Source organism: Eublepharis macularius, chromosome 12 (assembly GCF_028583425.1).
Source record: "Eublepharis macularius isolate TG4126 chromosome 12, MPM_Emac_v1.0, whole genome shotgun sequence".
In the NCBI taxonomy this organism is placed as follows: Eukaryota; Metazoa; Chordata; class Lepidosauria; order Squamata; family Eublepharidae; genus Eublepharis; species Eublepharis macularius.
Window position 1 is genome coordinate 15,902,604 of NC_072801.1, and position 27,980 is coordinate 15,930,583.

Genomic DNA, 27,980 nt, shown 5'->3' on the forward strand with positions numbered 1-27,980 from the left:
TAAAACAATGAAAAGGAGGAGGGGGAGACTCGCGAGTGAGAGGAAGCGCATGCGCGCCGGCCGACTCGCGGAGCTATAATCATAGCGCCTGCGCAGTCTGCCAGTCGTAGTGCGAGTGGATCGCTGAAGCCGGGCCTGAGGGTAAGAGGGCCGGGCGGGAGCGACGCGAGTGGGCGGGGGCGCGTGTCGCCTGTGGGGGGCGCTCGAGCAATGTCCGCTGTCCCGGTTGGTTGGGGGGCGACGGTGAGGGGACGGATGCAGGGGGCTGGGGGGAGAGGGAAGGAGCCCCGCTTGAGGGGCTTTGTGGAGGTCAGTTATATGTATTCACTGCATTTGTACCCCGCCTTTCTCCCCAGTGGGAGCCCAGAGCACCTTGCAGCATTCTCCTCTGTCCTCACAACAACCCTTTGAGGTAGCAGTAGAAAAGAGCAAGAGTCCAGTAACACCTGTAAGACTAACACAGTTTGTGGTCGGGTAGGAGCTTTCGTGAGTCACAGGTCACTTCTTCAGCCGAAGATACCCGAAGAAGTGAGCTGTGACTCATGAAAGCTCCTACCCTACCACAAATTGTTAGTCTTACACGCGCTACTAGGCTCTTGCTCTTTTCTGCTGCTACAAACAGACTAACACGACTACCATTGAGGTAAGTTAGGCTGGGAATGTGTACCTGGCCCAAAGTCACTCTTGTGGTGCGTTTTCATGGCTGAGTGGGCAATTCAAACCCAGGTCTGCCGCAGCCTAATCCCACACTCTAGCTATTACTCCAGGATGGCTCTCTAGAGTATTTTCTCCCTTTTTCATGCATGCCTTTTCATAATTCGTATTAGTCTTTCAGGCACTCCTGGATTTCTCTCATTTTTTATTTTAAAATAATTTCCTCTTGTTTGGGCTTTCACAACAGCCTTGTGAGGTAGGTTCAGCCGAGAATGTGTGAGTATTGGCTGTTGTGGTATGCTGAATAGAGGTTGGAAGGTGCCTCTCCTCAGTTTACACTGCAGCTCCTCTTCCTCTAAGGGAAGGTGGTGCTTCAGGGTTTTGTTGTGAGCTGAGAACAGAAGCAAAATGGCCGTTTTTGTGGCTCATCTTAAAAGTTGGTGAAATTTTATTTCCAGGTAAGCTTTGCTGAGTTAGCTCTTGCTTCAACTGATGAGGTGAGGTTTAATTCATCAGAAGCTTAGGGTGAAATATAATAAAGCTTTGGCTTAAAATGATGTAAGAAAGAAGTAAGGAGGTCTTCTTTATTAAACTGTTGATGAAATGAGTTGAACTTGTGGAAAGCTTATACTGGAATAAGATAATTTGGTAGTCTTTGAAGTACCGCCAGACTCCTGCTCCGCTTTGCAGATGAACATGGCTAACCCTCTGGAATTGTTTCTGAAGAGAGAGTTCAATTAGTCCATCACAGCAACACTCAAAAGAAATCCTGCAACAACTTAAAGAATAAGGAAAGCTTATTTAAGTGAGTTAGACTCTGCTTCTTCAGGCCAAGAACCCCCATCACTTGAGTAACTTTTTCTTCCTCTTGCATGATGCTTTAAAGTGAATTTTAAAGTTTTCAAACAAAAGGCTTAAATCAGCAACCCTATGCCTATGTTTTGATAATAGACTCTTCCCAGAAAGCCTCGTATTGTCTAAAGAGAGTCTGCTGTAATGATGACCCACAAAATATTGTTGAATGAGCTGATCACTTAAGAGACATTAATATTTTGTAAAATCAAAAAGAGTCCAGTAGCACCTTTAAGACTAACCAATTTTATTATAGCATAAGCTTTCGAGAATCAAGTTCTCTTCATCAGATGCCTGATCAAAACTGGGCAGATACAGAAGAGGAGGGGGAAAGAGAGAGAAAAGGGAGGGGTCATAAATCACAAGAAGGCAGAATGCAATTAGCATAGAGGCAATCAAAACATTCCTTTGCTTGGAAATGTAAACATCTCCTTTTGGTGTGCAGTCAGTTTGTAGCAGTGAAGGTGTCCAATTCCTATGTAGTATAAGCCTTCGGTAACCACAGCTCTCCCTGCCAGTTGTATCTGACAAAGAGAATTGTGGTCCCCGAAAGCCCACACCAGGCGTCACTGGGCTCCCCCAGATCATGCCTCTGTAAAGAGAATCTGTTACCTGTGGTAATGTGATAACCATTCATAGTCTCTATTCAGTCCCCGCTTGACAGAGTCAAATTTGCATATGAATTCCAATTCAGCAGCCTCCCGTTGGATTTTGGTTTTGAAAGGTTTCTGTTGAACCACAGCGACCTTTAAGTCTTTGGTGGAATGTCCTGGTAGATTGAAGTGTTCTCCCACTGGTTTTTGGACATTTCCATTTCTAATGTCAGATTTGTGTCCATTTATTCTTTTGCGTAGAGGTTGGCTGGTTCTCCATCTCTATCTTTTGGTGCTACACCTCTGAAGATGCCAGCCACAGCTGCTGGCGAAACGTCAGGAACTACAATGCCAAGACCACGGCAAGACAGCCCGGAAAACCCCCAACAACCATCGTTGGCTGGTTTGTCCAATGTACAGAGCAGAAGGACATTGTTGGCACATGAGGGCATATATCAGATTGGAGGATGAGCAGCTGTAAGAGCCAGAGACAGTGTAGTTGATGCCATTGGGTCCTGTAATTGTATTCCCTGGGTAGATATAGGGGCAGAGCTGGCATCTGGGTCTGTTGCAGGGCCTGGTCCCTGTGCTGGTGACTCTGCTGGCCAATTCATGATTGTAAGTGAGAAGTCGTTTAAGATTGGGGGGCTGTCTGTAGGCAAGGAAAGGTCTTCCACCCAGGGCTTCTGAGAGAGAGGTATCATTTTCCAGGATGGGTTGTAGCTCACTGATGATACGTTGGATGGGTTTGAGCTGGGAGCTATAGGTGACAACCAGTGGTGTTCTGTTGTTAGTTCCTTTAGGTTTGTCCTGGAGCAGACTGTTTCTGGGTACTAGTCTGGCCCTGTTAATTTGTTATTTTGTAGAATCATGTAATTTTGTAGAATCATGTAATTTTTAAAAAGCTGCTGTTAGTGACTATGTTGCCTTTGGGGGGATGATATCTTTTGGATCTGCTGTGAAATCTAAAGTGAAGGTGTTACTGATATTTCTTATCAGCAAAAGTTGATGTTGATACTCTAAGCAACCTGAATGGTTCAGAGTTGCACAGTGGTTGTTATACAAACACAATTGACAAGCACCCTCTTGAACCTCAAGTGCTTGTTTACATTCATCTGGTGGGTTGTAATGTGCTCCATTAGTGAAGATGAAATAACCAGTAGCCGTTGCTGTGGTTTAAGGCCAGAGCTCTGAATAGCCTCTCTGCCACTTCTAGTGCTGCTGTTGAGATTTCTTTTGACATGCTGTGACATAATCCAAGGTGATCCAAAAATAGAGTGCTTCTTGGTCCTAAGAAACTCCAGTGACTTCTGGTACTTGTTGTGTAGCTTCTGCATGGATGTGGTTCGCCTTGAGCTTTCTCCTAAACAATCATGAGTCTGTAATTAAAATCTGATTCAAACCATGAGTTAGCAATTAAGTCATGATTTCTTGTAACTGCTGGATAAAAGCTTTGCCTAACGCTGGATGGTGGGGAGAAGAGACAAGAGTTGAGGGCTGTAAGAACTGAACAGGTATGTATTAAGAGGGCAAACTTTTGGGTGTTGAAATGCTTGTCAAACTAGCTGAACTGTAGTAATTTACCCAGTGCTGGAAAATACTCCTCCACTCCATATAATTTTTAGGAGGCCAGGCAGTCCACTTCCCTGGAAGCTTCCCAGCCCAGAATTTAAGTGCGGTGATTTAGCACCCCTTGCTGCATACATGCTTTGTCTTTTACGAGGCTCATCTTAAACTACTGGTAACTACTTTTTTTATATGCAAGTTATACTCATTCTTTTAGTTTGTTTCTGCCTTCTCTTGTTCCAGAGCATGGCTTGTGTCGGCTTTGCACAAATAAAGACGAAAGGATGCCTCTGTGCCAGATAGAATACTTCATGAGATCACAAGTACTCAGTTCTGAGGCTATTTGCATTGTTCTTGCAACATTGGCACTTAGAGAGTTTTCATGGCTGCTGCTGGTAATGTAATATGAAGTTATTCCAAGTTCCTCCTGAGGAACCTGTAACCTGACAGAAGGTTTTAACGGTCCTTGAGAATCAACAAATGTTTAAAAATATCAGCACACCTCTAAAGTCAAATTTCCAAGCAAGGTGGACCATTTCTGCAATGATATGATTAGGTTAATTTCTGTTCATTATGCTCTTATGGCTGTAGAGCATACAGTGGTCACCAAGCTGCTATCCTTAAAAAGTTGGGGGAGGAGAATCAGCGTGCACATATGCACCCTAAATATATTAAATCTGACTTTATGTTACCCTGAATGCACAGGGAAGACTAATAAAAATATTACATTTGCCTTTAAGGCTTGCAAAGGTGCAGTTGTGCAGAAGGAGTTTTCAGGGTTGCCTGCCTGCCTCTGCAGATGATGCCTGAGCTGTTTTTCTTGATTATATGTCTGTATTATTTATGCCAATAAAGGTTGCTGTGCTGTGATTATGAAGGATGGAAGGTGGTTTTGTGATGGTGAGTCTTTTGAGTGGATAGCAGCTGCCCACTTAAATTACCCACCTTTGCTTCTTCCTGATGAAGCTAGAACTATGAGTACAGCTATTTCAAAACATGTATATAGGATTTCTGTATATCTCCTACAAGCCCTAGCAGAAATGAGACGCACAGGGACTCTTCTTTTGGGAAAGCAGGAGGGAAAATGGCATTTGGGGAACAGTTGGTGGAGGAGAGAAAGAGCCTGTATGGGGATGTGAATCTGTAAAGAGACCATTTTCAGTACTTGTGGGCAGCAGAAATGACAGTTTAGTTTAGAAGATATAATCGGAAGATAGAATTGCCACATGGGACACCCCCAAGTTGCTCTGTTCTTTGTGTTTTCAGAATTGGCTGTACTGTGGATAGTGCTTCATTTCACCTCCCCGCCCCAGGGTTTGCAGACTTGGTTCACAGGTCAGTGTTAATCACACTGTCCAAACAGTAAACTAAGAGCAGAACCACAAGTGACAAAAGGCACAGATTGGACACTTGTCAGCTTCCCTCAAGTTTTGATGGGAAATGTAGGCGTCCTGGTCTTGCAGCTTGGCTCTCCGACTGCTGTCCAATGGACTTTTCAACTGTCACTTGTCCAACATTCCGCCAAGCTGCCTACATTTCCCATCAAAACTTGAGGGAAGCAGACAAGTGTCCAATCTGTGCCTTTTGTCACTTGTGGTTCTGCTCTAAGAGCAGAACAGTCCATAAATGAGGGAAAGAATTGGCCCAGGACATGAGAGGAACTGAATGTGGAGTGTGATTCCCAGTCCTCCAAACAATAGCATAGAGAATTGTCTTAATTATGAATTGTCTTGAGTTTGGCTGTGCTTGCCCAAGACCCATGGCCATAGCAGATGAGTGCTTACACCTGCTTACAGTCTACACTATACAGCAATAGCTTTACCCTTTGGGAAAGGAAGACTAGCTCAGCCAGTGCTTGGGCTTCCTGGCTGTGTGTGGTGGCGAGTAGACAGCGAGGGTATCATTATGCAGTAGCAACATGCTACTAAAAGAGCCTTGCTGGCTTTTGGTTTGTTTCTAGGCGCATCTCGGAGTACCGGTTCTAAGCAGGTGCTAAGCCACTTAGAGCTTTAAAGGTTATTCCCATGTGAACCTTGGAGCTCATCTTCAGAGGCGACATGCTGAGCTCCCTTCCTTTCAGAGGATAGGCCAGGTGTGGTCATGGCGAGAGTCATTTCTGTAGTGTCACCCCACATACAAAACTTATTCAGCAGAGGTTTACGTGACTTACAGTGCAATCCTAAGCAGTTACTCCAGTCTAAGCCCATTGATTTTGATGGGCTTTAAAGTGGAGTGACTCTGCTTAGGATTGCCGTGTTAGTTTCTTTTCAGGTACTTAGTCAAAATACTTTAAAAAAAATTTTTTGTATATATTGCTGATTGTTGGAAAAAATAACTCAGGGGGAAAACCCAGTGTTCTGGCTTGACATTGATATTTGATTTGACTCCTCTAAAGGAGCCAGTTTGGTGGAGTGTTTAAGAGCACAGGAGGACTGTAATCTGGAGAACCGGGTTTGATTCCTCACTCCTCCACTTGAAGCCAGCTGGGTGACCTTGGGCCAGTCACAGCTCTCCGGAGATCTCTCAGTCCCACCCACCTCACAGGGTGTTTTGTTGTGAGGATGATAATAACATACTTTGTAAACTGCTCTGAGTGGGTGTTAAGTCATCCTGAAAAGCGATATATAAATCGAATGTTGTTGTTATTATTTTTCCATGGTCCTTCAAATAACATTTTATACTCATTGTTTGGATGAGTATCACATATTTTAACTACCTACATAATTAGCCCCCCTCCCAAAGAACAGTTGCCCAGGGCAGCTCATGTAATTTAAAAAATAACTTACGTTAGAACCATTTTACGATAAACAGTTTAATTAAAAAAAAATGAGTTTCCCAACAGAGCATAACTGAGAGTCTGCTGATGTTAATTAGGCAGCGCATTACTGGCTTTTAGAAGGTAGGGCTTCCAACTTCCAGTGGAAGACCATTCCAGAAGGCTGGAGCAAATGCCGAGAGAACCTGCAAACAAGTTTTTTAAAAAGTTGTAATAATAACAACATTCGATTTATATATCACTCCTCAGGACAACTTAACACCCAGTTAGAGTGGTTTACAAAGCATGTTATTATTGATGGTTGTTGTGGGTTTTCCGGGCTGTATTGCCATGGTCTTGGCGTTGTAGTTCCTGACGTTTCGCCAGCAGCTGTGACTGGCATCTTCAGAGGTGTAGCACCAAAAGACAGAGATCTCTCAGTGTCTCAGTGTGGAAAAGATGTTGGCAGGTAATTTATATCTACTCAGGAAGGTAGGGTTGGGCTGAGTCATTCTGTAAGAGTTTCCCAGGGTGTGGAATGCTAATGGCGGGAGGCTTCACTGTATCCTGAGGAGGTTCTTTTGCATATGGATTGGTGCTTGATATGCTAATCTTCTCTGCAGGGTTATTGTCGGGTATAGAGTATTTTGTTAGCCTGGTGTTTTTCAGGACTGGAAACCATGCTCTATTCATTCTTAATGTCTCTTCTTTCCTGTTGAAAGAGTGGGTGGGGCTGAGAGAGCTCCGAGAAGCTGTGACTGACCCAAGGGCTCCCAGCTGGGTTCAGGTGGAGCAGTGGGGAGTCAAACCTGGTTCTCCAGATTAGAGACCTGCTACTCAACTCCTACACCAAACTGGCTCTGTAACTGGTTTTGGAGATGGGACGGCAAGATGTTGTCACAAGGAAAATAACCGTTACAGGGATTCATATAGGCAGAAGTGATCCATAAGTTATGCGGCTCCCAGGTCATGAAGGGCTTTAAATGTAAGAACCAGTATCTTAAACTGCATCATTAAGTAAGGCTTCTTGTGCCTTGAATGAGGAAGTAATTTAACACGTTATTTTATTAAATCAAAAATCCCAAAGGGATACTGATGCTTAAATAATTTCGGCTGAAGATTGGATGGTATTTTTAGCTCGTCTGGGTTGCTAAATCAGTGTTGAGTGATATTTTTTTCTTTTGCAAATTACATTTTACTCCCTGGAGAATAGTGGTTTTTTAAAAAAAAACTTCTTCCCATGCTGCATTATCTGATGGGATCGCTGGAGAGCTCCTGATAGTTCTACACAGCCAGCTTTTAATTAAATGCATCCTGCACTTGCTGCCACGGATACTGAAGATACACAGCATTTTATTAACGCTGTCTTTTGAAGGCTTTTAATACAAGACTCTTAGAGTGCTCTTTGCTGTGTGCTGCTTTTGGCTTGGCCGTGCCATTACAGGTCAGATCAGCTCATGATCTATTTTTCCTTCTTGTTGGTAGGGACGGGACTTTCTTTCCCATGCCACCTCAGTTGCTAGATAAAGTCTAGTTCTGCTTGGTTTGCTAATGGATCTTATTGTTCCCCTGGTGCTGCTGAGTACTCTTATGCAAGAAGTAGGGTAGTATTTTGCAACCCACCGTGAGCATATTCTCTGCAGTGCCTCTGATTCTCATCACTGCACCATGAAAGTAATGCTTATGTCTCTTCAAGAATTATTCTTATATGGCACAAGTCACAGGAGTTGCTGTTTTACTGGGGTTTTATCCCCTGCTGTGTTGTAACAAGGATTTTGACCTATGAATACTGTCCAGGCCTTGTAGCCAGAATGACATAGACCCTTACTAGGTTTGTTTGTATAGAATATTTTATCAAGAAAAGTCCTTTAAGTCTTGGCCTTGCAGTAGCACAGTGAGGTATCATTATTAGGATGCTTAAAAAATAAAACTATACCCGAAGGGAGATGGAAAGTGGAACAATTGTCACCCAATATATCTTATTGATTAGTATTCGGGCATTCCAGTAGCCAAGTTCAAGTGCTGAGAGTGGCATGTAGCGGCGGCGTCAAGAGAGCCGAGGGCAATCCATAGGGAGATATCAAACTGCGTTTAACCTCATTAGGGGAATCCATTGAACTGTCTTCTGGTGCAGGAGGAATTCGATTGTAGAAACACCAACAGCGCTCCATTAGATCTCATTGATTAACAGAGCCGGATATGTCCTGAGGTGAGAAAACAGCATCTGTTATCAGGATGCGTAGCGAAACCTGTTAGCATGCAGGCATATTCCTTTTAAAGCGCTGCGGTGATTTCTCTCGGCCGTGTGCTTTACCTGTTTGTGAAGATTTCTGCATCTTGGCATAAAGGTGCCCAAAGACTCGCAAACCATCTACACTATACAAGTGTAGCAGCTGGAGAAAAACAAATTCCCTTCCATAAAAATCTGACTCTCACTAGTGGCTCTTCAGAACACTTGAAGCTTCATGTAGGACAGACCAACCTTCCTGGTGCTAGGGCAACGTTGTTCGCACAGAGGAAATGCAAAAATCCAGGCTATAAATATGCAGAGTCTTTCATTGGTCACAGATCTGCTGTCTGCATGCAAGCTAAACTAAACCTGTATGCACAGATGTTGTGTATATTTCTGGAGTACAAATAAAACACAAATAACCATTTGTGCCTTCTTCTTCCAGGGGCCAAAGCAAAGTGTGTGTATGTTACCTTGCAAAGACCCACAGCAGCCATGGGTGAATATAGCCGTTTCATAGATTGGGATAAGATGGATGCTTCTATCCAGGACCAGGACTCAAAAGAATTGACCAGCACAGAATTCCAGGATCTGAAGCAACTGGCTCGGCAGGGTTATTGGGCCAAGAACCATTCTTTAAGAGCCAAAGTATACCACAAACTGATCAGTAATATTCCTTGCCGTACAGTGACACCAGATGCCAACGTCTACCGAGACATTGTGGTGAAGATTGTGGGCAAGCGTACCAGCAGTGCCCTTCCACTGCCCGAATTTGTGGACGACAGCTTAGTTCCCACTTACTGCCTGAACGCAGAGGGTGTCGGGGCAGTGAGGAAGATAATCTCCTGCATTGCGAGCCAGTTCCCGGATATATCATTCTGCCCAGCTTTGCCATCAGTGGTGGCCCTCCTCCTCCATTACAGCAGGGATGAGGCGGAGTGCTTTGAAAAAGTTTGCCGAATCCTGGCTTGCAATGATTCCTCCAAGCACCTCATTGACCAAACTTTCTTGGCTTTTGAGTCCTCTTGTATGACTTTTGGGGATCTGGTGAACAAATACTGTCAGGCAGCTCATAAACTAATGGTTGCAGTGTCTGAGGATGTGCTGGAAGTATACTCTGACTGGCAGCGGTGGCTCTTTGGAGAGCTACCCATGACTTACATTGCACGAGTGTTTGACGTGTTCTTGGTGGAAGGCTACAAGGTGCTTTACCGTGTCGCCCTGGCCCTTCTGAAATTCTTCCACAAAGTGAGAATCGGGCAGACTATGGAGTCGGACAATGTGCAGCAGGATATCCGAGCTTTTGTTAGGGACATTGCCAAGTCGGTGCCTCCTGAGAAACTGCTAGAGAAAGCCTTTGCCATCCGGCTCTTCTCACGCAAGGAGATCCATCTTCTGCAGATGGCAAATGAGAAGGCTCTTCAGCAGAAAGGCATAACTGTCAAGCAGAAGAGGTAATGGGGAATCTGTACATGTCCCAGAAGAGTGTTTTGTTGCTGGGATAGAGCTCCCTTTCACAAAAGCTGGTACACCATGCAATTGAGAGTTAAGTGTACATATGTGCATGTTAGATGATTGAATGTTTGGAGTAATTGAAGGTTTGCAATTTCTTCAAAGTATACCAGAGCAAACTCTGGTTCTTACCTGTCATACTTTGCAACACAGAATTATACAAATTTGTCCAACTTGTTAGGAGAACTGGAGTGGCAGAGAGAGATGTGTTCTTTTTCTCTTAACTTCCCTTTTGGGAAGAGAGTCTTGCGTGTTCAAGGAAATGGTTGTTTACAAGGTAACACAGGCAAATTTTCAGGTTAGAATTTCTCAGATTCAAGATAGAAAACTACTTTTGTCTTAATGTTGTTGGGGATTGCCTTTTTGTAAAGCTAGCACTCTCCGCTTCACTTTAAAAAGAACTAAAATCAACTTTGCTGTACAGAAGTGCTTACTGCAAAAGAGTCTGTATCTAAGATGGCAAGAATGCTGTAGAACTTTGTCAATAAATTGAGGCTCTGCAGAGTGAATACCATATACAGTCAGTAGTGAAATGCATTATGATATTAAGCTTCTAAATTCAGGGTGCATTGTGTAAAATATACCAACCAGACAGATTCCTGCCCTCAAAGCTTATTCTCTAAAAAGACCAGTGTAAGTAAAAAAAATAAAAGAGAGAGAGAAGAACTGGTAAAACAAGGGGAGGGGGCTAAAAATATAGTTTGGGGAATTTGCAAGAGCCGTTTGACCAAAGTATGTTTTGTAAGACATTCCAATGGGGTGGTAGGATCAGGTTGCAAGCATTTTTGAACGTCTTAAAGATTCTTGGGAGGGTGGAGAAGGGTTTAATGTGTTGAAGGGCTGCATCAGTGTTGAATGTATTCCACTTTCTTGTAGTAGAAATAAGGACAAGACCACTGGCTGAGAAGTGGTGTGGGAACTTGCTGCTTCTGTGTAAGTAGACCCCTAGTGGTGGTTTAAGCTGGCGTGAGACTTGTGCGTGCATCTGCCCACGCCCCTCTTTTTCACTGGTGGGAATGTTTCCTTGTTTCCTTCATGAAGCTTCACAGCACCATTAACCTCTTGTTTAACCATTACTGGAATTGAAGAATTTGGATATGAAGGGAAATAGCCTTCCCTGTATTTTAGGGAGCACGGCTTGCCAGGATTCTTGCTAGTGACATTTGCCAGGGCATGGGCAGGCATGCCCAAGTCTTACATTTTTCTAGCCAGATGGTTTGAGCTTAAAGCCAAAGGCTGGAGTTACAACCCGCAGGTTGTCTTCTGTTGGCCAGCCCCAGGCATGCTGCTGGTGTTCATACCAGTCATGGCTAATCAAGAAACATTGTACTGCCTGACGAGTGGAATTGAGGTTGGCCGTCTCCGTTCCTGGAGAGAGCTCTGTCCATTCACTCAGTCCCCCACACTAACTGTAGAAAGTTGCGCTACAGTCAGCATGCTGCTAGCATTTAAGATTTAGTAAAGGTCCAGTTAATAACATATTTAATGGGTTGCAAGCAATTTTTTTGACAGGGCAACTGTTCCTTGTCAGCTGCTGATCTTGGGAACAATGATAGTTGCCAAGGCCCTGGTGCACTCTCTTCTTCCTCCCCTTAAATCATAGCCACTCTTGGAAGGTTGTCGCTTTGAGCAAAGGTGAGGGAGTCAAGTTTGCCAACTGATTGAGGGCTAAACTACACACCTGACATGTGTCAGGTTCTCACAAGTTTACCTGGGTAGTGTAGGACAGGACAGGAGGGAAAGAGTCAGCGAGGGGAGCCCGAAGCTACCAGGCTGCTAGCAACAGAAGGAGCTGCTGCTGCCGCTGCTGCTAACCTCAACCATCCCGTCTCACAGAGAGGGAGAGGAGTGTCCTTCTTGGTGAGAAGGGATGGTTGAGTTTAGCAGTGGCGGCAGTGAGAGCCTCCGCAGCTCTTTCTGCTGCTGCTAGCTGCCTGGTAGCTTCGGGCTCCCCTCGCTGACCCTTTCCCTCCCGTCCTGCTGCCGACTACATGATCCAGGTAAACTTGCAAGAACTTGACATACGTCAGTTTGTCTTGTGTAGTTTGGCCCTGAGTGCTCAAGATAGAACTGATTTTCTCCATATATCTGGAACCTCACCAATGGGGAGCTGCTGGGAGGAGAGATTTTCCCAGGAAAATGGATGGGAATGGGTGGGTTGTGTGCATAGGGTTTCTCTAACCAGAGTTATGGCACCTCCCCGCATCTGTAGCTTCTTCTTACTTAAAAAAAAAAATAAAGGTAGCATTAGCAGCCAAACTCTTCTTTAATGTGTTCATTGGAATGCTGGAGTTCCTGAGAACTAAGCCCTTTTCTCGAGCAATACTTTAAAGGGTGCCTGAATTTCTTGTGTTATGCCACAGTGTAGTAACATTAACACTAATTCAGCCTTTCTTTCTCATGTTGCTAAATATTAATCCCACTTCTCTTTATTTTTGGAGAAGCAGTGCTCCTAGAATAAGTCCAGATCGAAAAAGATGTCAGTTGGCAGCCCTTGCCAGCATAGGAATAGTCCAATGAGTTGATGTGTTCAGATAAATCCCAGCGCCATCCAAATTAACTATGCGTGTTTCTCACACACTGAGGTGCACGCTTGTTTGAAAATGGGCTTTTATTCATGGTGCAAGAAGACACGCTCTGATCCCCTTTTAGCAGTTAACTTTTTTAAAAAAATGAAATGCCTTTGAACAGAGCTACTTTGATAATAGCATACAGTGTAAAGTCCTCCTTAAAATTCCTGCTAACGTTTTTAATGCACCACGTCAGAACACAACTTTTATCAGTTAACTTGGCAAGATATCAAAGTGAATTTTCTTGGTGGAGTTTTAGTCAGGGTAAGGAATGTATGAAGAAAAAATGTTTTAATTAGAGATAATAGATACTTTTGGAGTGCTGGAGGATAGCAATGAACACCTTCAGTGCTATCAGGTGTTTCCCCATTAATTGATTGGGAGGACTTAAAGGAGAACCATTGTAGAAAGAACATTAGCTCTTCTTTGTGCCACTCAACAGAATGTTCCACGGTGTCTTGCCGCAGGAGTCCTGCGTTTCAAATTCCCTCGTGGCCACGAGCTGTCAGGTAGCATCTTGGGCTATTTGATTTTTCTCTACCTAGCCTACCTTGCAGGGTTTTTATAAGGACTGAAGGGAAGACCCACGCACAAAGTTCTGAGCTCCTTGAAGAAAGGACAGGATCAAAATTTACTACTGATGCTTCATTTGTCTGTGGTGGTTCTGGTATCTGGGCAAACTTGCGTGGGGAACGAGCAGGTAAAATAGCAAGTAACTCAAGACCCTGTTCTGTGGAAGACCCCGAGATGAAAAAGAAATGTGAACAGACAGTTTTGTAGAATGGCGAAGAAGGTGGTGAGAACAGAAGGATCTATTTTTTTACTCTCTGATTTGTTTATCTGATTCAAATCTCTCTGCATAGGCTTCTTCCTGGTGCTGTGGGAATGTAAGAAATTGCTGATCTTTTCCTGACTTCTTTTTTTTGTCTCATTTCGTGCCACCTTCTTCTGTCCCTTCTGTATCTGCTGCACCTCCTTCCTTGCAGTGCTTCATCTCCCAAAAGGTAGGTTTAAAAGTTTGAATCCTCCGTACTGGGTTTCTCTCTCCTTTTCGCTTGGCTTCATTCTTCGTGGCTGTCTGCTGCTAATGCTGGGTGGCTGCACCAGTTTTTTGGGGGGGCGGGGGGAGGGAATCAAGCGTTGGGAATGTTTCTGCCAACCTTTGACTGGTCCTGCTGTCAAAAACATGTTGCAAAAGGCCTCGTCTGTCCTGCCATCTTAGCAGTGCTGTCAAGCTCATGAATTTCTCTAGGATGTAATGTATACTACAGGGAAGACTAGTGATGTGGGCAAATAAAAATCCAAGGGACACAAATAGTGAGTGTCATGATAGCAAACATGGAACTGCTCTGTGTGGGCAGGTAAAGATAGCTGCCGTTTCAAAGCATGGTCTTCTGCCTACAGAAGGTGTGATTTGGCATCTGTTGCGTTTTATCCCAGGAGTCACGAAACAGCCTCATTCAGTACCACCTTAGATCTTCTTTTTGGCGTTTTATCGGAAGGCATGTGATTGAAAGTTCAGACCAAATTAGGAGAAGAGAAGCACTTACCAGATGTTCTGTGCCCCATTGTGCCTTTGCCTGCTTGGCTGTGCTTCAGGGATGCTTTCTGGAAGCTTTTTGAGGTCTAGGGTTCAAAGTCAGCTCTCCTTTCTAAGGCCCTGTTTTTTTAACAGAGAGTAAAGAGCTTGCAAAGAAGTGAGTTTCTTCTCTCTCCCCTCCCCAGTAGCAGGCTTGTCTCCTATCCTGTGTTCTAGCTCTGCACTGTTTGCATGTTCCTGCTCCTCATTTGCAGTGGCCCTTAACTCTTCATATTCTATTGTTCTTCACAGTTTTCTTAGTCTCTCCCCTTTTTCGACTCTGTTTTTAACTTGCTTGTATTTTTTTTGCTTGCTTGTATTTTTTCTACACACTTCTGTTTGTTTGTTTGCAGCCTTTCTCCCTCATACCCACTCTCCAGAGACTCTTGAATTTACCCGTTCCCTCCGCTTGCCTATCCCGCCTCCACTTCCTTCCATTAGTATCCATCTGACAGGTATGTAGCCAGATCTGCTTTGATGGCTCTTCATGCTCCTCCACGCCTTGAGTGAGCCTTGCCTTCAGAATACCAGTGAGGTATCTTTCTTGGCACGCCTGCCTTTCTGTGCCTTGCAGCCTGGTTGGGGATCCTTAAATACTCATTGATCCAGAGGAGTTAGCCGTGTTAGTCTGTAGTAGCAAAATCAAAGAGTCCAGTAGCACCTTTAAGACTAACCAATTTTATTGTAGCATAAGCTTTCGAGAATCAAGTTCTCTTCGTCAGATGCCTGATCCAAACTGGGCAGATACAGAAGAGGAGGGGAGAAGAGAGAGAGGATATGTCCCCTTCTTTCCTCTCTCTCTTCTCCCCTCCTCTTCTGTATCTGCCCAGTTTGGATCAGGCATCTGACGAAGAGAACTTGATTCTTGAAAGCTTATGCTACAATAAAATTGGTTAGTCTTAAAGGTGCTACTGGACTCTTTTTGATTTAAATACTCATTGACTCCCATTGTCGCTTGGACTCCTTCTAAAAGACTTTCTTTGTATGGCATCAGGCTGTCTTTCATCATCATCATCACTGAGTAACAGCATCACATAACATCAGAGGAACATTAAGAGGTGGTGAAAATACCTTGTGCTTGGCAATGCCCGAGCTGGCTGTTGGAGCAGATAATCTCTTACAAAAACAAAGCCCTCCCCCCCCCGCCCAATCTGACTGAAGGTTCATGTTGCTGGCAACTTGATACTGCTTTAGAAGAAGGGCCTTGGTGTCTGCCTCTCTGCTACAGCACCAGCCTTGCACTCAAGTTATATCATAGAGAGGCCCGTCCACTAATGGACCTCTCCCCTTTCCTACCTAAGGCCATGTGTACATTATTGCAGAGTTCCTTCCTTGAATGATGAAAACCAAAATTGCCGTCTTTCACTCTGCAAAAAAAAACCCTCCTGCTTCCTAGCAAGTGATGTGGAAAGAGGAAACTCTGTGTTTGTTGCATAGTTACTGCAATCACATCTACCTGCAGACAGGCATAGGAGAAAAAAACAGGGCAGTTGGCTGGCTCTGATTGGAATCCGTTCAGCGCAGATGTAACCCTTGTGAAGCATGGGGAAAGGTTTGCGATTTTTCTGCCTCCCTCCCCCCCCGCCCCACTCTGAAGAAGAAGCTCAGATTTTCAGTTAATTACATTCTGAACAACTTCGTGTTAACTAATAGCTCGAGAATTGATCTTTCAACTTTTTCTAAGGTCTCTATATTACAATGGTTTAGAGCAGGGGTCCCCAACCTGCGGCCCGCGGACCACCTGTGGCCCCCAAGCTCTTTCTGTGCGGCCCTCCAACCTGCTTATTTGCTGCTATCACCCTGCAATTTTGTTGCATTTTGAGTTAAGCTGTGGCCCTCTTTAGGCACTGGGCACTCTAATGCGGCCCCCATGTGCCAAAAGGTTGGGGATCCCTGGTTTAGAGCATAGGACTTTGGGGGTGGAGCGGGGGAGAACCTGATTTCAGATTCACAACTTAGCTGTGAATCTCCCTGGGTGATCTGTTCTTCGACTCCTTGTGCGTGCTCTCTCTTTTACATGCACTGACCCCTGTCTAGCCTACATCAGAGGACGGTTGTGAGAATGAAAAGGGGGGAGCCATTTGTGCCCCTTGAATCTCATTGAAGGAAAGGCAGATGAAAATATAATAGATACCGAGTTTCAGGAAAACTGGTTTGTGGTGCTACTTCCGTTTTACTTGTGCCTCTGCCTTAAAGTTAGAAACATTGGCTGAACCCAAATCATGCTGAATCACTCCCATCCTGGCCTCCGGTCCTGTTTCTGCTTTCATTGAGAGGTCCTGCCGCAAACTGGAATTGTAACACCCACGGAACCTTACATTGTGATTGTCTTATAGGAACATACAGCGATGGAGTTCGCCAGGACTGTACCTTCTTCCTCTTAAATTACATCAAGTTAAGGTTGTAAGCCACATTTCAGTATCTTAGTCCCAACAGGAGACCTTGTCCCTGTACTGATCTTGGAAAAAGTATCTCCATTTCCTTGGTTCTCTAGCCAAGGATTTCCATCAGAGGAGGAGCTCTCATCTCTTTACCTTACGGTGTTTTTTATTACTGTATCATTGGCGTTACTACGGACCGTTAGTACAGAACACGTATGCTGAGCATAGCCTATATAATGATGGTATGGCAAAGAACCACCTCTCTGTAGAAGTTGCACGGCAGTCTTGCAGTGCAGAGGGGACAGGCCGGTGTTGTGAAGCTTGCAGGTGTTGGAGGCTGAGAGAAATTTTACATGAAATGCACAACTCTGATCTTCTCGGATCTCCTCACTACGCATCACCTTAAAGTTAAAGATAATTGTTTAAAACTGTATACTTATTACCAGAGGGTATCCTCTAGATGCATAAAGTATTAAAATGGGAGTAGAGTAAAGTGCTTGTATGTCCATCTGCTTCAGTCTTTTCCCCTGGCATGCAGAATAGTGGCTTCAAGGCTTGGCTTGCTCCATAGCATGGCTCTTGCATCTTTAAAATCTGGGCTTGGACTTGGCTGTCGAAAAGATGCAGCTGTATTGCCTCACGACTTGCTTATGCTTCTGTACCCAAGGCATTTGACTGCTTAATTGGCTTCAAAGTGAGACATCTGTAGGTTTTTTAATTCTTCTGGCGTGAAGATGGCCCTGTAGGTAGGTGGCTTCTTACAGTGGGGTAGAGCATCGGACTTTGTACTTGGTCAAGTTTGCACTCAGACTGTGGCAAATGTTGAAGTTTTGGGGTGGCACTTAAATCCCTGTCTGTAAGGATTTTTTTTTTAAATTAAACCCTGTATCAGCTCAGCTGCTCATTATATGCCCCAGAAATCACTGTAATTAAAGTGTTTCTGGATGGATCTACTGCAAAACCAAACTTACTGGACTGTAAACTGGGCAGAAAGTTTTTTTCCCCGTTGATTGAGGGCCTTGTAAATCTTGCTATTTGCAAGCCCACAAACTTAATAGGAAAACAACTTAAACATTGATGTTTTTAACATTTTTACAGATTGCATTCTGTCTGCATTCTTTAACCATATTTAAAATAATGCTAAGCTCAATACTGTTCTAGGACAGTTAAGACAAAGATACGAAGTTCCATTTGTTACAATCTATATAACAAATCATACTGAATCTTTTTTAAAAAAATCTTAATTGGGTTTGTTGAGAATCAGAGCGCCACCTTATCTATACGCATATATCATTGCATTATAGCATCCTCCCCTTGTTGTCTCTTTACGGAGCGCTGAAAACTCCATGTGCAGTTGCACTTCACAATGGTTATACCCTCTGTAGCAAAAACAGTGTGGGAACAGCTCTCTCTCTGCTTAAAAAATTGACTAGAATGTCTCTGTGAGGTAGCAACCTCTTGATTTTTTGGTGAGTGGGGAGAAGTTTCCCCTACATACCACTAAGCTAGTCGTATAGGGTGCATAGTTTTAAACGAAACTCTGTCCTTGCTTCTCTACCCGCGAGGCACCTGGAAGTACTTTTCTGCCACCACAGGCAACGGGGTGAGACCTGAATTGAACAGTGGCTGCTTCAGCCCATTGCTCTTGTGTCCTTCTTCAGCCGCTGCTTTCTGTTGCTTTATAGGCAGAACGTCCACCTGGCTGTTCATGCTGAGAACTTCAAGTCTGAAATTGTGGATGTAAAGAAGATGAGAGACATCTGGTCATGGATTCCTGAACGATTTGCTCTTTGCCAGCCTCTGTTGGTTTATACCACCTTGGAACACGGCTGCAGCCTGAGCAGGTGAATTGCCTTTAATAAACCGAAATGGAAATGGGGTAGAAGACCATAAGATAATAAGCCCTTTCTCATGCTTTCTGGTGATGTGGACAGTTTATTCTTGGCAGCCTATTCATCTAAGAGCCAAACTGGACATTACGTGTGATGTGAGTCAGGACACGGGAACAGCCATGGTGAGGGGGAGCAGTTTGTCCCTCTCTCTGGTTCCATGTGGCCAGCAGGCCCTCCCACATGTTGCTGTTTCCTGTGACTTGAGGGAAGCCAGAAGCTCCCCCTCCCCCTCGCAGTGCTCCGTAGCCCAGTGGTGTGCTTTCAAGGTGAGTAAACCCACTTCATACACGTTGTTATGTGTGACAGTGAGTTGAGTCGGGCACCCATGTGCCAACTCATGTCACTTGTAACATCTAGCTTGGCTCTAACACAACCAGTCGTGGCTGCATCAACACAAGCAGAGTGTTTGGGCTGGTTTTACATTGGCCATGTCAGTGCATTAGCAGTCTGTATGGTCTCCTCTGTTCTTTGATCTGGTTTTGTCCATAGAACCATGCTGCACAAACCAAAATACAACCTCGTCTGTAGAGAAGAGAATGGTAAGCTTAATGTAAGAAAGTCTGTGGTGGGGGAGGGAATTGAGCATGCTTTTGCCACTAGTGCAGGAAAGCAAACACTCGCCAGGAAATGTGGGGAAACGAAACCACTAAACACAATCATAAAATGATGCGTTTACAGAATCAAAATAGCAAGGATGCTGCTAGCAGAGGAGAATGGTGTTTAACTTGCAGTGTCAAATTGCAGCATGCGCACTAGAGGCTTGTGGTTTTGGTGAGACCTAGAAATGAAGACATCTGTGTTCCTCATAAGTGTACTCTCTCTCGATCCTAGATATTTTAATTTAGTTTTTCCTTTTAATCGGAAGTGTTCATAATGCATTCCTGCAATAGGATTGACACTGGTCATAGTTGCTTGTGATGCCCACATGAAATTTCCCCTCCCCCCTCCTTGGGGATTAATTGAGAGTTTGGTGTACTGTGCAATGTAGTGACCTAAGATAAAATGTGAATGAGGACAAATCCCTTCTGCATAAATGAAATCAAATAAGCCTCCCTATCAGTCTTCCATCCGGGGGTGGGGGGGGAATAGATCTATCTGCCCTCCTGCCACATGTGAAGTCACAATATGACTATACCAACTTTTACCCACCCACCCCATTTCTCCTCCATGTATGGTTGGTAGGGGAGAATGGAATGGCTCCTACCTTGAGAACTAGAACTTACGTTGTTGATAATCTGATTTTATTGTGTTTTAAGTGTTATTTATTCTCTGTATTTTATATCTTCTGCTGTGACCCGCCCTGAGCCTGCTTACAGGGCGGGCGGGCTAGAAATCAAATAAAAAATAATTATAAAATAATGAACCTTACTGGGTAACCTTATGCAAGTCCTGCCTTCAGCAGCCACTTGTAATATTGGGCTGTTGATGATACTAACTTGTCTTGATGTTATACGGTTTATAGGAAGGTGTCTGTTCAAGCGTTGCTTTCTAAAAGTGCTAAAATGATGTGTGAAAACATACACTGGGAAGCAGTCTATTTTGATCATGGCCGGGTTCTTAAAATTCTTAGCTTTCTCTCTTTTCTGGTTTGCCAACCCCTTCCCAGTCTGAGAAAAAAAAATCCTTGAATGGAGCCAGCTCCTTGGAATGAGAATCCTTCCCTCCTCCCCTGCGGGAGCTGTGGTGCAGATGGTGAAACAAATAGCCAAACAGGGACTGGAAAAATCGCTAATATTAAGTGTTAGGAAAGCCGAGTCTTGAATGCCCCGTACCGAAGGATGGGCTGTGAGTTTGCAGCCATAGCGGGAGCTGAACCCAGGGCTTCCAGTACTTACTTTAAGGATTATTTCAAATCTGTATTTGTATGCTGCTCTTCTCCAAGGAACTCAGAATAGCATGCATAAGGTTTTAATGCTTGCAGCAGTCCTGTTGAGAGGTCAATAAAGGCATGTGAAGAGTGAGCGAGTCTGGGTGGGGGAGCCACTTGAGGGAACTCCCTGGATGCTATCATGAGCTCTGTGGAACAAAAGCAGGATATGAACAGAATTAACACATCTGCAGCACCCCATTGAGCTTCATGGCCAAGCAGAGGTTTGAGCTCTGTCCCTCTCTCCTCTTAAGTCTAGATCGTAGCTAGCCACACACTTTAAGGGAGGGGCTGTGGCTCAGTTGAGGAGCATCTGGTTTGCACGTGGAAGGTCCCAGGTTCCATCAGATAGTAGACTTCAACCTGAGAGCCTGAAGAGACGATGCCCATCAGAGTAGACAATGCAGACCTTGAGGGGCCTACCGTTTGATTAAGTGTAAGGCAGCTTCATGTGTGTTTATGCTGCACTACCAAACACAGGTTGTGCTTCAGTGCAGGTGGGTTACTGTGGGCTCAGTATTTGGTCTACCAAGAAGCAGAAGATAAGCTGTGCCTCGGAAGAGTATGTTGTGGTGTGTAAGCCCTTTAAAGAGAACGCTACACTAGTTAAGATAAGCATTGGAAGATTTTCACTAAGGAGGCCTTTGTTTACATATCAGGTTCTTTTCGCACTGCGAGGGGCACGAGCCAACTCTCCTTCTGATTAAGACAACTAACCAAGAGGTGAGTCAGTCGGATACGTACCGGCTGTGATTAAACAGCAATATGTAATTTCATAGTGGCATTAATTACGGCTCTCCGTTTGGCTATTGAATCTGCTTTAAAGTAAAAAAGGAAGGGACAACTGAGAAATTCCTGCTGCATTCTCATATTTTACACAAACACCCACTGTTTTAAGGCGCTATCACTGCCTCTCCATGTCCACTAAACCACCTGCACCTTGAAATGCAGATCTTCAGTTTTTGAACATCATTGGCTGTTCCGGTTTGTGTAGCATTGTCTTCACATTGAAGGATTTGGGGAGACAATCGGGAGGCTGTTTATTGCTTTCTTATGGTGTGACTCGGATGAATCTGCAGTAGGCATATGAATGCAAGAGCTATGTGGGTGGGACAGATCCCATGAAACTCTTCCCCCATGATTGATGCCCTGCCTTCTAGCAGGGTTGCGACTGGGTAGGAGAAGGACCCGTAAGGTGGGACTTGTCCCTCTGACATACATTCCACAGCAGCACAAGACTGCAGTGTGAGAAAGTGGCTCTGTTTCCCCTGCTTATATGCTAGAAGGGTTTGGGGTGGGAGCATAAATGTCATCTTCTAGCTGCAGAAAATTTTAACACAGTGCATGACCAGCCAAACAAAGGTAATATTACAATAGACTGATTTCAGACTACTGCCCTAAGAGGACCATACCATGCCCTGTTACTGCCCTAAGAGGACCATATCGTGAAGGCAAACCTGGGTTTGACCCCAAGTTTTATGCTCAACAGGGGAGCCATAGCCACAGTGAACCTCTAGCATATATCCTCCCCCTTGTACCCTGAGGTGTACACCCAAAAATGAAGTGTGAAGCAGCTCTTGATCTTTCAGCGTTAAACCCTGGAATGCTTGAGCCTCTCCCCCAAAGAGCTGACTGTTCTCTGTTACCCACTGTAGGTCTGTGGTGCTTACTTATCAACAGACTGGAGTGAACGCAAGCGTGGAGGTGGAAAGCTGAGTTTCTTTGGGACAGGAGAATGCTTTGTGTTCAGGGTAAGAAGCTGTGGCGCTATTCCCTCCCTTCTGTTAAGGATCAGCTGTTTTCTTCTGGTCAGCCGTGAGGTCAGACTTTCTGAATTGGCCCTAACACAGCCCTCCTGCTTTAACCTCAAACTTGGCCATCCCGTTAGGCATAGTGAAATCACCGAAGGGTTCTTGTTTGACATCAAGCCTCTTGCTTTCCTTTTGATCTTTAAAAAACATGGTTACCCTGTGGTGTGCAAGCGGGCAACAAGCCCTGTCCAGTTTGATGAGGGCAGGGTTTGATGTGTCAGTCAGCACTGCATTTGTACCCCTTCTGTGGCTTGGCCGCCCTGCGGTCTCACGGGCCTCTACTGTGCTGCATCCTTACCAGCTTTTCAACTGGCAAAAGAGGGAGGAAAGGGCCACTGAAAGATTATACTGGACCGGGGGTGGTGGGTGGGAGGCCACAGTGAGGAGCGGGGTGGAAGGAACCAACCCACTGTCTCAAAATAAGTAAAGTCTCTAGTTACAAGGGCAGTTCTTGTGATTGTTCTATACTTGACAATTTTGTTTCAAACCGTACCAGTTTAAGCAGAATAACAGCACAGTATTGGGTGCTGTTGCCCTTGTCTGGGCACTACTTGGTTAGTTGGTAGGCAGGATATGAGTTTCTATTTATGCCTGTCCTCTACTTGCCTCTCCTTCTGCCTCTAATTTTCCTAAATCTAGACAAAGAATATTATTAAGAGTCTTTTCAGTTTGTTTTTCCCTCCTTGTTACACTGTTGGTTTTCTGGCTTGATAAGTTACACTATGATGCTCTCTTGGAGTACGTGTTCTGTCTCATTCTGCTCTGCATTTTATGCCCCACTTCCTGTACAGTTGTGTACTTTGGATGTTTTCAGATTTAGGCAGGAGACTGGGTTCTATAGCCAAGTTATTAAACAGGCAAAATCCCTTCAAAATGAAGAGGGTCTTGTCACTAGAACACTTAACGTGCTGTGAAGTGGGCAATCTGAAAACGGTTGTATAGGCGGTTATCTCTTATCTAGCAACTGTCCTTAGTAGCTATATGATGCACAGCGATGAAACTTGTGTCTATTTTACTGACAAATTTCCACAGAATGAATTATGTCCTTGTGTTGGCAGAGCCCCACAAGCACGTAGCTAATCAGAACTACAGGTGAACTAAGCAATGCATGCTAACCCTATCTCCTCTCTCTTTAGCTGGTGCCCGAAGTGGAGCGTTATGAATGGGTGGTCATCAAGCACCCAGAACTAGCCATGACTGGGCTCGAACAAGGGGGCAGCATTGCTCAGGTTGCCGACCCTTCATCCTCAGGTAGTGTCCCCTCTGATCCTTCGGACCGCCTCTCCCCCTTCCTCTCTGCCCGGCACTTCAACCTGCCTTCCAAAGCAGCATCCATGTTCATGGCTGGCGACAGAGAATGCATCATTGTAGGTAAGCCCAAGCATTTCTGCATATTTGTTGCGTAATTGTATATCCGGTTTGTGCTGCTTTGCAGTTGTGCAGCATGAGAATATCTAGCAATTTAAGTCTGTCTGAAACCTTTTTCTGGACTTCCAAAAACAGGTCTTCACAGTAGGTCTAAAAGAGGCTGTTCAAAGCGGGTGACTGTAATATTGGCTGATATCTAAAAGGGCATGATAAATCCCAGTCTTCTGTAAAACCATGAAGGGGGATTTAGTTGTCATAGATTTGAGTGGTGTGGGAATGAGTGAGTGAGAGACCGTGAAAGAAAGTGAGCGAGAAAACAGCTTCCAAGAGATTCTGTCTTCGCATATATGAGTATTCTGCCTCTGTGGAGAAGGAAGAAACAAAAGTATTTGCTGAACATTGATATCCCCCAAGTCATTCAGGGCAAGAGGTGCTATTGAAAGCTTTCATTTGTTTGGTTTGTATATTTTTACATCCCACCTGCCTTCTACAGAACTTATGTACAGTTCCTGGGCAGCTGACCATTCAACCAGCGAGACGTAGTGGGTAGAGTGTCAGACTAGGATACGGGAGGCCCCTGTTCAGCTCCCCATTCTGCTGTGGAAGCTTGCTGGGTGACCTTGGGCTGGTCCCACGCTCTCAGCCTAACGTGCTTCTCATGGATTTTGTCATGAGGTTAAAATGGAGAAGGGGAGAATCTTGTACGCCATTTTGGGGGCCCGTTGAGTAGCCAAAATGGGGGTATAAATGACGTAAATGAATTTCAGGAAGGCAGCTGCATCATATGCCCTCAGACCTGGAATCTGGTGTTCTTTAAAAGGACTTGCCAGCTGAGTGCTCACATACGTAAATTGCCTGTTATGTAATACTATTGTGTGTCTGTGTCTGTCTGTGTGTGTGGTGTTGGTTCTGCGTCAGATCCCAGTCAGTTCCTGCAAATATTGTCTCCCACTCACAGGTCTTGCTGAAAGTCATACACCCCGTCACGCATCTGACTTGGGCATGCTTATTTCCTTGGGGCAGTTCTGTGAGCGAGGAGTTATGAAAAACACAATTCAGGAATGGAATTAATATCCCTGGAATGGCCAAAGTAACGCAGCTTCACATGAAGCAGGGTCTGTGGCTTTGCGGCATTTTCAGTCTGTCAACTCTGGTCCTCTCTATGCAGGTGGCGGGGATGGGCAAGCTCTCTACATCGATGCTGATCTGAACCACGGAAGGACCAGTCACTGCAACACTTTCAACAACCAGCCGTTGTGCTCTGAAAGCTTCCAGATAGCTATCCTGGAGGTCTGGGGTTTCATCGACACCATGTGCAGCTGAGGCGGCGGCTGATTTTCACAACTCTGAGCCTCATGATCAGGAGCGCAGTTCCAGTTGCAAGAGCCAAGCTGATACTCGGACATGCGAATTAGCAGGCTCCCTGTTATTCAACGACCCAGAGGTTTCTTCGAGGAGAGCCCTTAAAACGCAGGGCCTAGTCGTTCTTGCTGTTGACTTCTTCATATGCAATGTCTCCTGGACTCAGTGGGTTTGTCCAGCACATTAACTTTTTATGTCTTGATATGTATCACGATATTTATGATAATGAGTCTGTGACCTCTCCTACTGCCAGACGGGCGTGTAGTCATGTCAGAGCTGTCAGCTTAGCCTCTGAGAGGCTTCTGTTTCTGGCAAGTATTTGTAGGTGTCCAGGTGGACTCATCAGTGTAAGCTTTGTATTTTGCAGCATGCTTCAGATTCCTTCCACCGCGGGCTTGGATCCAAAGCAAGCTGTGTGTGAGCTTAAAGAGATTGTTCACATATATATGTATATTTTTCCACTGCACAGTGAATCATGCCAACCCAGAGGGTTCCCTAACAGGAGTCGATTTTCTGGAGCTGAAATTGGAGGGGAAATTAGGAACTTGCATACCCTGTTCATTGTATGCAAAAAAAACTCTGCACATGTTTCTTGGGATCCAAGCCATTGTCCTTGAGAAGCTGTTCCTTGTGAAGAAGTGTTGTGCGTTTGCATGTCCTGTGTGAATGTGCTTTGCAGCTGGATGTTGCCCAATTTATCTGACATTCCATGGTGGCTGAAATAAGGTCAGGGTTGTTGTTCCGATGTGCTTGTGTCCCACTGGCCCTGCCCGTCTGCTCGATGGCTCCTGGTCTGACTATCCCTAATGTGTCCTGGCATTTCATCTGTGATTTTAGAAAGCAGATCGGGGCAGCTCAAGGTCCCATGCAGCGCGTTCAAAACAAGAACGCCCCACCCCCTGCTCCACCAGCAGAGGAGTTGCTACTTTGTACGTTTGCTGGCTGGAGCTTGTGAAAACTATGTGAAACCGCTGACCTGGGTTTTCAGCACAGCAGTTAGCAGCAAAGATGTTCAAAACATACCGGTCTTTTTTTGTCTTTGCCTGCAAATAGGACTAAGTTCTTCCAGAGACTCTAGGGGGCACTGTTTTACCAATAGGCTATCTGAGTTTCCTCTTGCAACATTTGCCTTGTTCCTTTACCTTTTCAATGCAGTTCTCCACTAGATATGCAAAAATCCTGCTTTTGGCCTCATTGTGTCCTCTATTGGATGCATCCTGTCATTTTTTCTCTTCGTCCTCTGCTTCCTTGACTGCTTGGGAGAGAATAGCTTAATGAATGAAAAAGGCGAATTTTTCAATATACCCCTCTATCTTGGCAGCTATAGTAAAGTGGAGGGTTTGGATTCTCTTTCACAAACAGGCCAATAATTATCCAGGAGCTGTGTTGCAGCTCCTGGATAAAGCATAGACAAATGTTGCTTACTAGATGGAAATAAAGATGATAGTCGACAGCTCCAGGTGTATTTTAAGCAAGATAATTTCTGTCTCGTTTTGATGCCTCAGCAAGAGGGAGTGCTGGGGTGGGGGGGGGAACCAGGCTGTGCAATATCCTATAATATCCAATATCTGAAGCCCAGTTGTTTGTGACAGCTGGCAAAGATGAATCTGTGGCAGTGTCACCCTTTTGAGTGATTCACAGTGATTCTGGATGCTTCCCACCCTCCACTTTTGCATCTGTGTGAGAGTGGAATGATGCCACCGTGACTTTGACATGACAGGAACCGTCATAGAATATCATGATTTGGTGAATTATGTTCAAGAAGTAGAAATCCCAGCAAATCATGTTCAGCAATATTTGGGTCGGGTTTCAAGTATTCTCTCAGACAATGATGCCTGTTTTTCAGCTGGTATTGCTTTTGTGAAAAACTAAAGCGGATGCTCACCCAAGGTTATAAAAAGTAGGATTAAGACAATCATGGCTAGGATAATACCTGCTTGCTTGGAAGACTGATTTATAATGCCGCTTCACATCTTGGGCAGAAATGGAACTGCCTCGGTTTGTCTGCACAGTGTATTAGATGTGTCGCCTACTTTTGAATCACGAAGACTCCTTGAATTTTTTGGTACTGAGCATACAGGTGGCTTTGTTAGGTGTATGTCTCAGGTGTTAAGGTTCTGAGGCTTGGGGTGGAACTGCCCTAGGATGTGGTCAGTATGATTTCTGAGATTGGTTTTTCTTCAATCTGGACTAGTTGACTGGAATGCTGGGATTCTCCGGGCTGAATGCCTCAAGGTCCTTGCCCTGTTAACGGAGGGAGCTGCTTGCCCTTCTGTTGAGAAGGCACTTGAAGAACCTCAGCTGCCCTCGTCCTCCTCATAAGCAAAGAGCAACACATCCGTTTGTTTAAAGATCGATAACAGGAACGCTTTCAGTTTTAACAAAAAAAAAGTTGCCCTCTCGTTATCTCTGGCATGAGTGTATGAGAATGAATTCATAGCTCCTGCTGGTGGTGGTTCTTTCCCAGCGGAAAGAGATTCTCCTTGCAGCCATTCAAAGGTCTCCCAATTTAGCCCCTGTAATTTGATTTCTTTTTTAGCCTTAATTGTTGCCATGGTGATGTGTGATACTGTGAACAAGGGCTGCCCTCTCACCTGTAGCTGGGTCAAGAGTATTCTGGTGCTGCTGTCCTAGCAGAGGGAGTCAGCTGCTTCTGGCGTGTTGCTCTGCATTGATTGTTGTGTGTTTATGTTTGTTGTTTTTCCAATGTGACAATTGTACCCAGGTTTATCAGTACACGTGAATGTGCCGATTCCCATCCTCAAGAGTGTTTTCTGATGTTTGGTCTGTTTCTCTCTACCCAACCCACTGGAGACAGTTGTATTGCTCCTTTACCATGTCAGATAATTTGGTCTCTCTCTCCAGTTTGATGTCATTGATGGCAACAATGTGTGTGAATCTTTGGTGGATACGTAATTTTTTTTTTTTACAGTCAAGAAATAAACTTAAATCTTTCAGCACAGCTGAATGGCTGCTGATTTCAGCTAT

The 27,980-nt window shown here is 44.7% G+C and overlaps 1 protein-coding gene across 1 annotated transcript; it reads left to right on the forward strand.

Annotated features, from left to right (window-relative positions):
* The first annotated feature begins 128 nt into the window (after window positions 1-128).
* On the forward strand, window positions 129-27,942 carry TBC1D24 (TBC1 domain family member 24). Its single transcript, XM_054992721.1, has 7 exons — window positions 129-141; window positions 9,096-10,104; window positions 18,378-18,536; window positions 21,111-21,174; window positions 22,107-22,202; window positions 23,399-23,633; window positions 24,799-27,942. The coding sequence occupies exons 2-7, from the start codon at window positions 9,146-9,148 to the stop codon at window positions 24,951-24,953; spliced, it is 1,668 nt and encodes a 555-aa protein (XP_054848696.1). The 5' UTR covers window positions 129-141; window positions 9,096-9,145; the 3' UTR covers window positions 24,954-27,942.
* Window positions 27,943-27,980: the final 38 nt, after the last annotated feature.

Bases quoted from the DNA above. Each gene is read 5' to 3' on its own strand.
- TBC1D24 (XM_054992721.1), top strand. From the start codon at position 9,146: ATGGGTGAATATAGCCGTTTCATAGATTGGGATAAGATGGATGCTTCT. The intron at 10,105-18,377 runs GTAATGGGGAAT...GTTGCTTTATAG, and splicing joins ATAACTGTCAAGCAGAAGAG to GCAGAACGTCCACCTGGCTG. The intron at 21,175-22,106 runs GTGAGTCAGTCG...TACCCACTGTAG, and splicing joins TTAAGACAACTAACCAAGAG to GTCTGTGGTGCTTACTTATC.